This window comes from Sylvia atricapilla, chromosome 1 (assembly GCF_009819655.1).
Source record: "Sylvia atricapilla isolate bSylAtr1 chromosome 1, bSylAtr1.pri, whole genome shotgun sequence".
In the NCBI taxonomy this organism is placed as follows: domain Eukaryota; kingdom Metazoa; phylum Chordata; class Aves; order Passeriformes; family Sylviidae; genus Sylvia; species Sylvia atricapilla.
In genome coordinates this window covers 23,412,364-23,426,854 of record NC_089140.1, presented here as the reverse complement: position 1 = coordinate 23,426,854, position 14,491 = coordinate 23,412,364, and the positions used below count along the sequence as shown (strand labels likewise).

The 14,491-nt window shown below is 41.4% G+C and overlaps 1 protein-coding gene across 1 annotated transcript; it reads right to left on the bottom strand.

The window, feature by feature from the left end:
* Positions 1-9,238: 9,238 nt before the first annotated feature.
* On the bottom strand, positions 9,239-13,909 carry GATAD1 (GATA zinc finger domain containing 1). The gene is made up of 5 exons (XM_066317279.1): positions 13,633-13,909; positions 13,400-13,525; positions 13,041-13,100; positions 11,774-11,957; positions 9,239-11,064 (listed from the first exon to the last, which is right to left on the bottom strand). The coding sequence occupies exons 1-5, from the start codon at positions 13,828-13,830 to the stop codon at positions 10,874-10,876; spliced, it is 759 nt and encodes a 252-aa protein (XP_066173376.1). The 5' UTR covers positions 13,831-13,909; the 3' UTR covers positions 9,239-10,873.
* Positions 13,910-14,491: the final 582 nt, after the last annotated feature.

Below are 14,491 nucleotides of genomic sequence, written 5' to 3'. Positions count from 1 at the left end.
ATGCACTGATACTTAAATCTGAAAGGACCAGTTGCAGACTAATTGTGATTGTACCAAAGACAATTCCATAGATTATTTTACTGTGCTCACACTAGGAGTCATTTAATTGGAATACTGTACTTCAGTGCCATGTATTATATTGCAGAGTTAAAAAGGAAGATGTGCTGTATGTGAAGGTCTTATCAGTCCTCAACCAAATTATGTACTGTCATGGAAAATGTTCTTAAAACCCAGGAAGCCTAGGTTCCAAATCTCTCTTTTTCCTCCTTCCTTCATGCGAAGAATTGCACCAGTGAACGAGCTCAGTGTTAGTCACACATCCCTCTGCATACGTAGCCTGGATGATGCTGGTTCATGTGATCCAAGGTCACTGAATAACCACCTGCTGTTAGGTGATCTTTGTTACATTCTGAGTTACACTGACATCGCACCTTGGAATGTAGTAGAGGATGGAAATGAAGCCTAGCTAATACCTGTTCCAAGTCTGATGTACAAGGAGCATTAAGCCTGTAGCTTAGAGGAGGATAATCCCTTCTATTGAAGAGTTATGCAGTGAGGATCAGCTGGCCTGTGGAGACACTTGCACAGGGCCTAGGAGGGAGAGGCACTCCAAGAGAAAAGGGACTGATGACATTTGTTTCACATTTTGTAGGGCAGTGGGATTTAGCTGCAGTGGCTCATGATGATAGCACAGGCAGGCAAGAAATGTGTGTCATGTTTGAACCTGTTCTCTTGTCTCCATCAAGTCAAGAACTGAACAAGCTCTGTGGAGCAGCAGCTTAGAGATGAACAAATCCTGCTAATTCTCCTATCACTCGTACCTCTCTTAAGGGATAATGATGTCTATTTTTCTGGGTACATATTACAGCCCTTATAAAGGTTTGATAACCTGGCGTAGCTTTTTTCTTTCACTTCTGTTGTCATCAACATGTCAGCTGTCACTGATCTGTCCTCCACTGCCTACCAGTCTTTCCCCATAGTTGAGGAACTTCTGAAGAAAGAAGTGTTAAACATAAATGATGTAAACAGTAACCCTGTTCCAGTGTGCAAGGGGTTCTTTAAATTTGTTAATAGCAACTTGGTTTCCATTTCCACTATTCACTAGTTTTTCTCTAAAATGGATTTTATGTTTGAAGCTATCTTCTTTCAGCTGGTTAGCTGGTATTTTCTTCAAACAATACTTTGGAAAAATGTGCCTGTTTTGAAAGTGATCTGCCATTCTGGACTGGAAACACTTTTTTGGGGGAAAAAAGTGAGGTAGCAGGCCAATTCTGTTAAATCCTGGTTTAATTAGTGCAATTAACTCTACTGAAAGGCTTATAGGTCTGAATGTTGAGGGAATCTGGTAATTTCTAATGAAAATCTTACAGGCTTGCTTTTCCAAGAATTGGGGACGTTGGGGCACATTAAATCCCATCCAATGCATTGGGTCCTTTCAATGGTATTCTGCCATAAATCACATTTATTCTTTCAGAAACAGTATTTCTGGTGTATAGTAAAACATTTCACAAGACCATTGATTGTCTAATTTCTTAAGGAATCAAACTTTTCTCCATTTTCATAGAGAACAATGGAAAAGATTTCTTAACCCATTTGAAATTAACTTAAAAGATAAGCAACATCTATGGATGTTTAAATTACTTAGCCTTACATTTCACAGATGTCACCAGCTAGAACTTTGCTTAACAGTATGTTAAGCATGACAGTTAACAGCCTGGTTAATACATATGAGTTTTATGATTTATATTAGGTTTGAAATGTACTTCAGCTTTTAGTTCACCAAACAAGATGAAATTTTGTGTGCACCAGTGTGTGCATTTAATGTCATACAGGGAGTTTCTCCATCTTGTGACATTAAGGAAATGTAGTCAATTTCTCCAGCCTAAATGCAAACAAATATTGTAAAATACAATTTCAAAACAAAAGCATTGTATAAACTTGATTTTTTCACAGGCTATTTTAGTCAAGTTAACTGGGGGAGTGTGTATACATCTATATAAAAAGTATTAAAAGATATAATTGACCTTTTAATCTTACTAATATAATTTGACTTCTTGCCTAATTTATTCAATAACTCCTAGTTATTGTGAAAACAGTAAAATCCATGCATGTGATATCACTGTATGAAGATCTGACTCCTTGTTTATTATTTAATAGCTCCTAAGCTCATGGAGTTGGGTGGGAGTGAAGCCTACTTTCCAAGAAGTTAAGATAACAATCAAATCCATAAGCCATGGAGGAGCTTTGAAGAGACCAGAAGCAGAACAGAATTTCTTGCATGAGTTCAGCAGGTATTTGCAGAGTTAATCCTATAGAAAGAAGTTGGGAGACTGGATTACAATTTGTCAATGTCAGTTGACAGGTAAGGATTCACAGGCATCATTTGGGAATAACCCATTTGCAGCCACCACTTGAGAAGTTTGGCTTGAAGGTTCAATTGCTTGAGTTTTCCCATTTCTAAAATAGCCCAGACAGTAACAATCTGTCTTAGTCAACAGATTTTCATTTCTGTGCCTGAGATTTAGCCTGCTGTTGCAGTGATGCAGCAAAGAGATCTAGGATTAAATATTTCAGATGCTCAGGCAGTAGTAGCAATCAGTTAAATCAGTTTTCTGGTGTTCAGTTCACAAGTGTAAGTCAGATTAACAGAAAAGAAGTGGGAAAAATCAATCCTTTTTGTCCTCTAAGAGTGGGCAGGGCTTTTGTAAGACTTCCACATATGTGGCCTTCCTGTTGTGTCCTACAGCAGCAGAGTCATGTCAGCTGCTATTAGGTGACCAGGGCAGATTTTGCATCTCTCAGTAGTGCTGTCCCACACCAACCTCCAAAAGTCTTTAACAGCTTGAACTGGTTGAAATGACTTGGTGAGGACTGGTATCTCAGGGACAAAGTCAGTGTGGAACTCCTGGATGCAGAAAGATGACCTCTTACTTCACTGTTTACACAAACCCAGCTTTTAGGATTCTGCAAGAAAGATTACTGCCCTATGTAGGCACAGCTATAGCACAGTACAGAGCTTGTGGAGACCCAGTGTGGACACTGACACTGGATTTTGGTACATCAAAAATTACTAAGGTCATGCACATGTTGGGCAATTTCCCTTATTTCCAGAGATCAGCAGCTTTGTAGAATAAAAAGCAAATAATAAAACCCAAAATGTTTGGAACCACCCACAAAATGCTGTCAATGCCAAGTTATATAATTCCAACATTAGCACCAGGAGAATTAAAATGATCCACGTGGTTTTATGCCCGTTTTCTGTTGGGAAGGTAACTGGGTCCTTCAGGTGAACTAATTACAGATTCAGTGCTAATCTCCACTTCCTTAATTATTGCAAAGTTTCAGGAAATAGTAATAAAATCATTCCTTAATAACATGTATTACTTTAATATCATGCTTGTATATTGCCAAAGCACTGCTCAAGTAATTTTTTTATAACTAGAGCATCATGATCTTGTTTAGATACTTAAAGGCTACAACAGGAGCTGTTTGGTGGTTTACTGTTTTAGTGTTTGCCAAGAACTAAGTCTTATCCCATTTTCTAATGGCCATTTTTCCAGCAGTTAAAAACCTGCTCATTTTCTAAATGTCTAAAAGACTTTTTTTTTTCTTTTACTTTTAAAAGATCAAAATGTCCTTCATTAAGGACAGGTTTAAAACACAGATGTAGGAAAAAAACCCACTTGAAGGCAGCGTATCAAAACTTGTTTTTTCTACCGATCCTGGGGAGAAAAAGGTCTTGGCTTCCCTCACATCAACATCTGTCTCTACACTGACCCCAGTCCTTCTTCCCATGTTTCGGTGATTGGAGTTCTTTGTCCTTCCCCAGCAGCTGTCCTGCGTGGCAGGTCCTGCTGCCTGAGCCATGTTTTGGTGAGGACAGAGGGTCTAAAGCAGAACTCTTGCAGTGGGGAGCAGGCAGGGGTGGCATGAGACAAATGGGGCTGTTCCTCTCTGTCCGTAAGGGATGCACTCTACCGTGGAGCACAAGGAAGAGTTGATCTGTCCTAAGGGGCCATGGTTGGGACCCACTGCAGAGCCTTCCCAGGGTGCTCCTTCTTCCCTGAGCAGCTGGAGCAGGCAGGCAGGCAGGCAGAGGGAGAAATGCTTATGAGAAATGTGAATTTCACTTCTTAGTGGTTTTAAGAAGATATCTTATTCCAGCTCCCTACTATGGTGATATGGATTCCAGAAAAGGCTATGGGGTGGAATACAGCCCCTTCACTGGTCCTTCTTCAGTGAGATGGAACTTGAGCCATTCATATACATTAACAGACATTTACAGAAAACAATAAAAAAAAACTGAAATTGCAACCCGTGGCCAAGGGAAGAGATGGGACCTGTGCAGTGCTTTTTTGAGACAGCCCAACATTTTCTCAGACGGCAGAGTGGCAGCAGGGGGGTGTCATAAGATGTGTAGGATTGCACTCATTCTGTGCAGGCACTGTTCTGCACTGACATTTGTCAGCTCTCAGTCTGTCATACTACAAGTAAATTTGGTTTGCAAATGTTTCCCCTCAAGCACTGCAAGATGTATTTGCCACATAAACTGTGTAACATTAGTTCCCTCTTTGAAAATTTAATCTTTTTATTCTTCTTCATATTTTTGCTGTAGGTGACTGATGAAAGAAGTCACCCATTCCAGTTAACAGTTGAAAAAAGGCACATACAGAAACTAAAAAGCAGGTATCAATAACACTGATCTCAGATTTTCATGCTTTCCTTATTATTTTGCAAGTAGCATATGTTCTCAACATTGAAGTACTTGTACAGTTTCATCTCTGCAGCTTTTCAGTCTTGTGACCCAGGTGGGTCCAACTGGCAACACGAGCTGATTTTATAATTTGGGCACTGTAACAAAATGCAGAGAAACTCCCTAACTGTACTTTATGAAGAACAGCTCTTGTATTTTAAGACCAAGTTCCTTTCTCTGTAGATTGTAATGGAATTCAAAGGGTTGTAAACAAGATACTGCTCTGACCCTGGGAAGAAAGACTATGCTACTCTAACAACCTACTTGGATAACTAGAGAAACGTGTAAGGTGATTTTGTAGAGGTTTCTTCTCAGTTACATTTTTGACTTTTCTTTTTAAGTATTTGCAGAACTAATTCCCTGTTTGCTCCCCTATTTAGATTTGGTGAGAGAAAACTAGAACTGCAAAATCAACAGAATGCTGCTATAGGGGCTCAATAGGATTGTCTTGCTGTGGATCCCCGTGGTTTTGATAGATGCTTTTATCCAGTATTTAGACACATCAGTAAGTTTTCCTCCCCCACCAAGTCATCTTCATTGCATGCTGAACAGTCCCAGCTCTCACCCTCTCCTTGAATTTCAGATTACTCCTTGTACTTCCAGTCTCTCAGTCATGGTGAGGCCCTTTGCTGGGTTTGTCCAGTATGTCCATGCCTTGTACTGGCCAGCCCAGAGCCTGTGCCCCAGCACTGCACGTGTGTAACACCAGTGCTGTGCAGAGACACCTGCGATGTTCAACATACTCATCTGACCTTGGCAGGGACGGAACAGTGAAACAGCACCAACAGCAAAAAAACCCTGTTGAGTAAGATTTTCAGGCCTATGAAAAACAAAGGCTGGTAATAAAACACTACAGAAGACCTTCACAAAACTCGACTGTACTTGGCAGATGAAATATCTCGTTAAAGGAAAGAAAAAATAATGTGATAGGGTCTAGTGCTCATTACTCCTCAGTGATGATCTCCCATGAAACACCAGCCTGTTGTTAAGAGGAATTTGAATGTTAGAAATTATTAGATAAGAAATAGAGAGAGAGACTTCAGAAAACATTCTTTCAAAAAAACCCTTGCTGTTCTGCACGTGTGCTGTTAAATGTTCTGTTTACATCCCACGGCATCAAAAAGGGTAGAGCAGAACTGGGGACGTCAGAAACAAACAGCTTGTCACATGTGCCACTCCTTTATGGCAGGAATGTGAGTAAAACCAATTTGACAAAAGATTTTTAAAAAAAGATTTCCCCCAGATCTTACACTGACTTTTCCAATAATTTTCCAGAAGAGACATTTTTACTTTTTTCTACCTTTGACCTTTGTGTCAAAAATATTGCTGGTCACTAAAAGCTGAGGTGGATGCTTCTTTCCTGATGGTCTCAACTTACTCAGGAGCTGCTGGGTTAAGCTTGACTAGAAAGCCCCCCAGAGAAGTACATTGTAGTATCTGTCCCTGGCATTTTCCCAGTACTTGTTCCTATGTATGGCCTTATATGGATATGTTAAGTTTCAACATATCATTTCCACTTATCAAGGGAGCAAGTAAGCCATAGTTGGGCTCTGCAAACCCTGCAGGTATGAAGTGGTTGCTTTTGGTTTTGTTTTGGCCAACAACAAAGAAGAAACAAGTCTTTTACTTTGCCTAGTAGTGGTCTGTTGTGACACAGTTTAGAAAAAGAGCCCTAAGAATGCTCCAAGAAACTCCTTAAGGAGAAGTAACTGGAAAATTCTGTATGTGGATTCTCACTTTTTGGGAAATAGATACTTGAGAAGGGCACACGGATGAAAAGGACAGGCTACTCTTTGCTTTAATTCTTAATGACCCACTGAAATCTAGTGGGAGAGACTGGGAGAGAACAGGTTCCAAATTCTGCTTACATAATTCAGATTCACTACCACAAGCAGCCGTACAGTGTCATTTTATACAAAAGTAACCTAATCAGAAAGAAAGGGAACATTGACTGTGTAGGATTCTACATACACTGAGAAAAGGATTATCAAGGGTTTGACCATCTCAAGACAAAAATAAACATTTCTACTGAAGTTCCCTAAGGGAAGATTTGTGTTAAAAGTATCACGTGTGTGTTTCAAATCTGGATCAGTTTCAACATGGTACTTTGTCAGAGAGGTGTGATGGTCTTCAGCAAAGAAGTGTCCATGGACACTGATGGAGTGTAGGAAGACAGGTGGAACTACTGAAAGCAACTTGGGCTCTAGACAGCTTCATGAGAAAAGAGGAACACCCCTGCTCTGCTCCCCCTAAATGAAGGAGTTCAAAAGATGTTGCAGGAGCCTAAATCACCATATGTAAGCAGGTGCCTGAGTCTAAATGCCGTGCACAGGATAATCTTGATATTTTCAGGTTAAAACAATCTTTCTAGCAAAACTAGATTCCAGTAATAATTCTGTTTGATTAAATAAACATTGAAACACTTAAGCATTTTATAAAGATGCGTGAACCACCTGGAGATGTTGTCCATGAAGTTGCCCTTGTGATTGAAGCTACCAAACTAGAAAAGTAATCTCACTGAAGCTGTAAGCCAAATTCAAGAATAACAACTCACCAACTAGAAGGGCTAAGGAAAAAAAATAATGTAGTCTTCCTGAAGGTAAGCGTGACTGTGTGGGTGAAAGAGAAATAATTGCCAAATACAAAATTCTATTGTTAGTGATCACGAGATTCTGTAGTGGGGAGCACACAAAAAGAAATATTAACAACTATTAACTATTGTAAAAGTATTTCTGCTTAGGCACATAATGCTCATAATTCTGGAGGGATGTAATTTCCTGTCTAACAGATGTACCAATTCCATCTGTGTGAAAATGAAATAAAATTATAATTTGACTTTTTAATTCAGTAACTGTAAAGAGCAGTTGAAACTTCAAAACCGCACCTATTAATATTTTTGTTCTCAGTTGTATAAATCTATTTAGGGCCTTTATTAATCATAATACACAATACACCACCAACCACAATAAATGTACTCTTTGCTTCTCATATATTAAAGTTGAAGGCTGCATTACATGAAAGCAAAGCTATTGGATTGACTTGGACACCAAGCTGTAGGGGCCTAATCCAGCCTCTGCAAGGATGACTGAGATGATTGTCATGTAGCACAGCACAGCAGCAAGAGAGGAACCCCAGCCTCATTTTAGGAGCCAAAGGAACCACACACTTATTTATCCACTGGGTTTGCATCACGTTTTCCCAGCAAGTATTCTCCTCCCAACAAAGCCATGGCCCAGAGAGAAACCCTTCTCCAGTACGTATTGTTTTGGTAAAGTTCACATCAGAGTTCAGGGGCTACTCCTCCCACCGATTTCCAGCAATGTGTTCCTTGGAGCACAGGCCACATGTCTATGTGGTACTCAGTATTTTATATATGCTCCATGGCTTTTAGCTCTTGGCTACGAGTTCCATGTTTAGAACTAAAATACCTTGATAAAAATTACTGTCGGCTGGTCACAAAACTCTGGAGCTCAACACAAGGCCATAAATTCAGCAGCACTGCTTTCACAGAGAGTCCAGTGATGCAAATATGAAACCTCCCTACCTTTTGGCATGGGGGATTACCAAGCTAGAAGATGGACATAGGTGAGCTCAGCTCCTTCAGCTGCGGGGCACCAAAGCCTGTCCCCACAGGCTCCTCTGATATCCCTTCTGCTGTTGAGTCCATTTTGCAGGTCTTCCTTTTGTCCTCCATTTTCCTAATATGAGAGAGATGAGGAATTTTCAGGGACATTGCTCTCAGAGGCCCCACTCTTCAGCTGTGTCCACCCATAAGAAGCTGTCTGGAGAGTCAGTCATTTTCCCTGTTATTGGGTGATGTTCTGAACATAAGAAAAACAGGACAGTGCAACCATTCAAATACCTATAAATGAAGTTGTAAAGCTTCAGTAGCAGTCATTGCCTGCAGATTCACTCTCTTGAGAACCTACAATCAGAATTCTTGCTTATTATTTTTTAACATTTCCCAGTATAATAAAAACTAAAGTAAAAATACTTAAGTGTTTACTAAATGAGGTTGTTCCATAGCTGTCTGAAAAAAGAGTATTTTTGTCTGTTTAGACTGTAGTTGGAAGTATAATACTTGAATCACCAGCAGCACTGAATTTTAGAAAGCTGTATTCTGATGAAAAATGAGTTATCCTTTTTATATTACAATTAATTGACAAATAAGGCAAATAGCAAAAAGTACTTTTCATTTTGTGTACCTTGCAGGAACTCAAAAAACCAAACCAATGTAAGCACTGTTTCCCTCCTTATTCCTCTGAAGATTTGACAAGGAAAGCAGCTAGGCCTCATTGGACTCAATGACCATCAAGGTCTTTTCCAACCCTGACAATTCAGATAAGGTAAAACAGCCCACAGAAGAGGACAGGTCCATGGATCATGCTGAGGCAGCACAGGGACTTTACAGTGAGCCCAAGTGAAAAAACCCTGTGGACTGCAGAGAAAGGAAGGAAAACATTTGAATCAAGGGAGTCACTCTGGTTATTGTAAATATAAGACTGGTTATTTTTATTTTTTGTAATTGTTAAAAAAGAAATAAAAAAAATCCAGAGGAACTGAAAGGAGAGAATAGAGAGAAGTGAGGTCATCTCAGGATTAATTACTGCAAGACACTGAACATGGGCACACATCTCATCTTTGTAAACAACTGAGGATTAAGATTTAACTCTGTATTAGCAATATATTGCTAACTTTTGAGCATTCTGAATTACTGACAGTATCACAACTTTAGATCTGCTCCCTTAAGGCTGACTGCTCTTTCTATTTGAAGAGGGCAGAAGAGAGGCTGCAGGCCAAAACAAATCTATCTGGTTCCTGCCCTCACAAGTCCCACTGTATGAAAAGTTGTCAATACGTGAGACTTTCAAATATGTTGCATCTTAAATCAAAGCCTTTCATAAAGTTAGAACATAAGCCTAGTGCAACATTTTTATGCTTTCATACAGTATCTTAAAGGTGATTTGAACCTTCTGGGTGCTGGTCACTTATGTTCGTACAAAAGAAAAAAAACCAGAAAAGATCAGTACATTTAAATTTAAGGCCACTTACAACTCTTATCCTTCACAGGCAGCCGGAACCGCTAAGCCCTTGGAATTCAGGCCATACAAGCACATCTCATCGTGTTTGGAGCTGACTGGCTTGTAGCAAGTTTAGGGCAGAAAAGTCCATTGGTATTTTGGTATGTGACATTTCTCACATTCTGCTATTTAAACCTTTGTTATGCTGAGACTGTCAATACAAAAAATTAATTTTTATTTCCCTTACCAATGTTTTTTTTTTTTCATTTGAATTGCCTGACCATTTTTTTCCTTACCAGCATTATTTGTGAAGACTGAAAAAACAATTTAAAATCAATTTTATGACTCCAAGCTAACAGGCAAACCAATATGAACAACCTGAAACTCAAATCATATGTCAGTGCTGGAAATGCAAATACACGTCTGCCATGAGGATGGCAAATAACACTACTTTCTGAATTAGCATCCAATTTTCCAGGAAATTTACAACCTCATATAAGGAAGTTTAGCAGAAAGCGATACACACAGGCCACATTTCAGATTCAGATGAACAAAGTTCTCTTAAAAGGTGACTGTTGGAGTCTCTCATTGTGGGTGAGGCTTTAGTCTGGAGAAATCCATGTAGACCACTCTTCTCCATGTAACAGAAAACTGTTAACTGCATCACTGACCATTTTAGTATTTAGGAGAAGCTAGTCTTAAATTATTTAACAAGGAAATAAAAACAGCAGTCACAATTAACTAAATTTAACAGTTATATAAAATTCTGAATAATTATGTCTTTTAAACTCCTCTTCTGAAAGATAACTTAAAAAGTAAGAATGAACACTACAGGCAACTTTCAGAAGTCAAAGATGACTTTTGAAACTTGTGGTTTTGTCCCAAGATTTGCAACAATGTCTGAAGAGCAGAGCACTGAAATGATGCATCAACTGGAATGAAAACTTCCACTTCAAAGATCTGACAGATCTACAATAAATAAATACCATAATCCATAAAGTAAGTCGGCACATTTCATGATTTTTAAAACTTCTTGTATGAGGTTTACAAACTGGAGGATACACCCAAAATAACTAGTCCAAAGTATTCCTCAAAAATATTATAAATTATTTGCTACAGTTTCTTTGATGGAGATTGCAGGAGTAGGTCCCACGTGAGTCCATATATAGCCCTTCTCTGGCCTTGTAGGAACAGTAGGGAAGGGAGATGACCGAGACTTGAAATATTCCGAAGGTGCATGACAAACAAATTCTAAATATTCCATTTTCCTTGGGAGATCTTCTTCTGGTCCTAGGAAAAAAAAAAAATAAATCTTTAAAGACAAAACTTAAAGGCATAAAATTAAGTCTGCTGAATAAAAATATGCCACAATGTCAACATTCCCTTACAGAATTTGTCTTTGCAATCCATTACTGTCCTAGGAAGGTAGCCTCCTGTATTAGGCAAGAAACCTCTACCTTTAATTTTGCTGGGCTGATCTCTAGTTAATATATTTAAAATACATTCTATTTGTGTCCTGCCTGTTAGAGGGACTTTTCTGAATTACTAATTTTATCATTTTATCAGTAGCAGAACAGTCTCCATGCCAGTGCTTGCATGCTATGTATTCTGAATAGCCAGGATAAAGAACAAGTAATTCAGGTCACTTTAAAAGAAACAACTTGGACTGGTATATCAGAATCAAAGCTACTATGGTTTAAACCTATCTGTAGAGCAGTAATTTGATCTTTAAAGGTGCACAACTGTAAGTAATTGTCCCCACAAACACCCAGATAATCACAGTACGAGATAATCGCACTGCAATAGTGGTAATCATATTATATGCACAAGATAAATAAGCAGTGTTATTACAGTAAACAAGATGTTTACAAGATTAAAGTCTAAAAGGTGGAACTTGCACAAAATACCTTGAGAAGCTAAAATATTTAATTTAAAAATTACAACTTTGCATTAGCACATGTACATCCAAGCAGTTGTATGAAGTGAAGGCTCAGATTACCTATGATGTAGGATGCAGGGTCAAAACAGTCTTTTGGGCTGGCTTGTGTAGGAATGAGCCAGGTTAGTGCAGCACTCTTTTCACAGTATTGGTCCTGGATAAAGCCACGGATCTGAGCATAGTATGTTCTTCCATCCTGTTCATCAACTACTGAAACAACATCTCCAATTTGGTAGTATACACCCTAAAAGACATACAAATGACACTGAAATCAAACAACCTGATTTTGTCAGCTTCACTTCACATTCTGATTCATATCTTAAGTATCATACCCTAAATTCTGCCAGTCTTGAAATGCAGCTTCCATTCAGCCACATGCAAAAGAATGGTGGCATAAGAAAGAAAGGTGTGTGTTTTTATAGCAGATAAAAAGAACACAAAACCCCCTAAACAATCGTATTCACAACAACACTGCAAAGTTTCAAAGTAGCAATATTTTATGTAAGAAGCTTAGATAGAAGTTCTGACATAATTCTTAGGAATTTCTGATAAAAACAAACACATGAGACAGTAATTCTTTTTTGAATTGGTCAACAGCAAACGAGATTCATCTGGAATGCCAGGCATGAAGCATCAGGTCCCTGGAGAGTATATGGAATCTCAGGCCACCACCGGCTTTGCAGTCTCCCACTGCCTACCCTGACTTTTTTGGAGAGGAAAAGGGGGCAAAAACATTCTGTTTGCTTGTACTGCTGGGAAACAAAGGCAAATTACAGAACTTTAGAACACCAACACCTTGGCACACTGGTGAAGCTGCTCTCAAGCATGAATGTGAGAAAATTCCCTCCTGCTTCACTGCAAGTGTCAACAGATCTTATTCCCAGGGTGTCTGCTTGCACCATCTCTCAAACAGGAGCCAGCTGAGATGCTGGGGCATTACAACCCACCCCCTCTATGGGAAGTATGTTCTGCACCTAAGGTATGAAATATCACAGAAATCTAAATTGTCATCTCCAGTCACTTGACCTCTGCACAGTGTAAGTTGTTTAAAAATGCTGATAGCAATAATTTAAAAAAAAAAAAAAAAAGGCATTTTTTCTTGGAATAGAAAAACCTGCGACAATGATAACTATTTAAACTTCTTAGGTAAACTACCTTGCAAGTCTAAACGTCAATAACTACAGCAAACCAAAATCCTACACGACTGTTAGGCAAGGAAGAACAGTTTCTGCGACTATACCTCTAGTCCCTTCAGTGTCCATAATTATTGAAATCGGAAACAGAAACAGGATAGTCGTATCTGCAAATAGATTTGCATAATCCATACCTTATAAAAGATTGATTCTGCTGTAATTATAGTGGATACAGACTCAGGAGCCTTGATGGGCTAAGAAAAGGACACAGAAAATCAAGAGCATTAAAACAAAGCAACCATAAAGTTCCAGAATTATTTTTCCTTTTAGATAACATACAGATACATTACCTTCTAAAATAACTAGCAAACATTATTACTTTAAAGCTCAAAGCAACAGAGGTAACGTTTTCATGTCCAGGAGTTTATGCTGAGAAGCGGGCGCCCAGCTCCCACGCCCGCCTTCTCTTTCCGCTCTCCCGCGGGCTCGGTCCGCAGCCCGGCGCAGGCTCCCGGCCCCCCGCGGCCCCGGCGCTCTGCCCGCACCGCCTTACGTTCTTTAGCTTGAAGATGTGCCTCCTGCCCTTGCCCTTCGTGGAAACCTTCTTCTCCGCGGCGGGCGCAGACTTGTACTTGGTGTTCCTGAGCCGCGCGGAGCGGCGGTGGATCTCCTGCTTGCTCTGCGGGGAACAGCAGGCTGAATACAACGGGGACGGCCCGGACAGCCCCAACAGCCCGGCTGCAGCCCGGCCCCGGGCGCTCCATCACCCTCACCTCAGCTGCTCACCTGCTTCCCGCCGCCGCCGCCGCCGCCGCCGTTGCTGTGCTGGGCGGCGGCCGAGGTGGTGGCGAAGGCGGCGGGGGGCGGCGGCGCCGAGCGGGCCGTGCAGTTGTTGCACAGGATCTCGCCCTGCCCGCCCTTCTTCCACATGGAAGAGGACGTGCTGCGGCACACGCTGCAGGTGGGCTTCAGCCCCAGCGGCATCTTGAGTCCGGCGCGGGGCCCGCGGGCCCGACAGCGAGCGGCGGGAGCGGGGAGCCCACAGCGGCCCCGGCGCCGGCCCCTTCCCGGCGGCGGCGGATGTGGCTGCGGCGGGGCCCGGAGCGGCGGGGCCGGGCCTGCCCTCTGCTGGCGGCCGCCGTGCCCCGGCCCCGGCGGCAAACGGGCCCCGGGGCTCTCAGGGGCTGCGGCCGCCTCGGCCGGCACGGAGACCGCGTCCCGCCAGTGCGCGGGGGACGGAGGCGGGCAGGGCGAGGCCCGATGGGTGCAGCCGCGGCTGGCCAGCCTGGAGAAGGCCCTGGGGAGATCTCGCAGCACCTTCCAGGAACAGCAGTGACAGGACAGCGGGGAATGGGTGCAAATTGGAACATGGAGCATTTAGATTAGATATTAGGAAGAAATTCTCTACTGTGAATGTGGTGAGATACTGAAGCAGGTTTCCCCAGGGAAGACCCTGGCAGTGTTCAAAACCGTGTGGGACAAGGCCTTGAGCAACCTGGTCTAGTGGGACGAGTCCCTGCTCAGGGCAGGAGGGTTGGGACTAGATGACCTTTAAGGTACTTCCAAACTTCCAGCCCTTACCATTCTGTGATTCTGTGCAGTAGAAGCTGTCTCTGGTTCTGTTCCTGTTTGTAGGGGATGCCAG

Coding starts and splice junctions, on each gene's coding strand:
- GATAD1 (XM_066317279.1), bottom strand. CDS start 13,830: ATGCCGCTGGGGCTGAAGCCCACCTGCAGCGTGTGCCGCAGCACGTCC. Junction 13,526..13,632: donor GCGGCGGCGGCGGGAAGCAG/GTGAGCAGCTGA, acceptor TGTTCCCCGCAG/AGCAAGCAGGAGATCCACCG. Junction 13,101..13,399: donor ACATCTTCAAGCTAAAGAAC/GTAAGGCGGTGC, acceptor TCCTTTTCTTAG/CCCATCAAGGCTCCTGAGTC.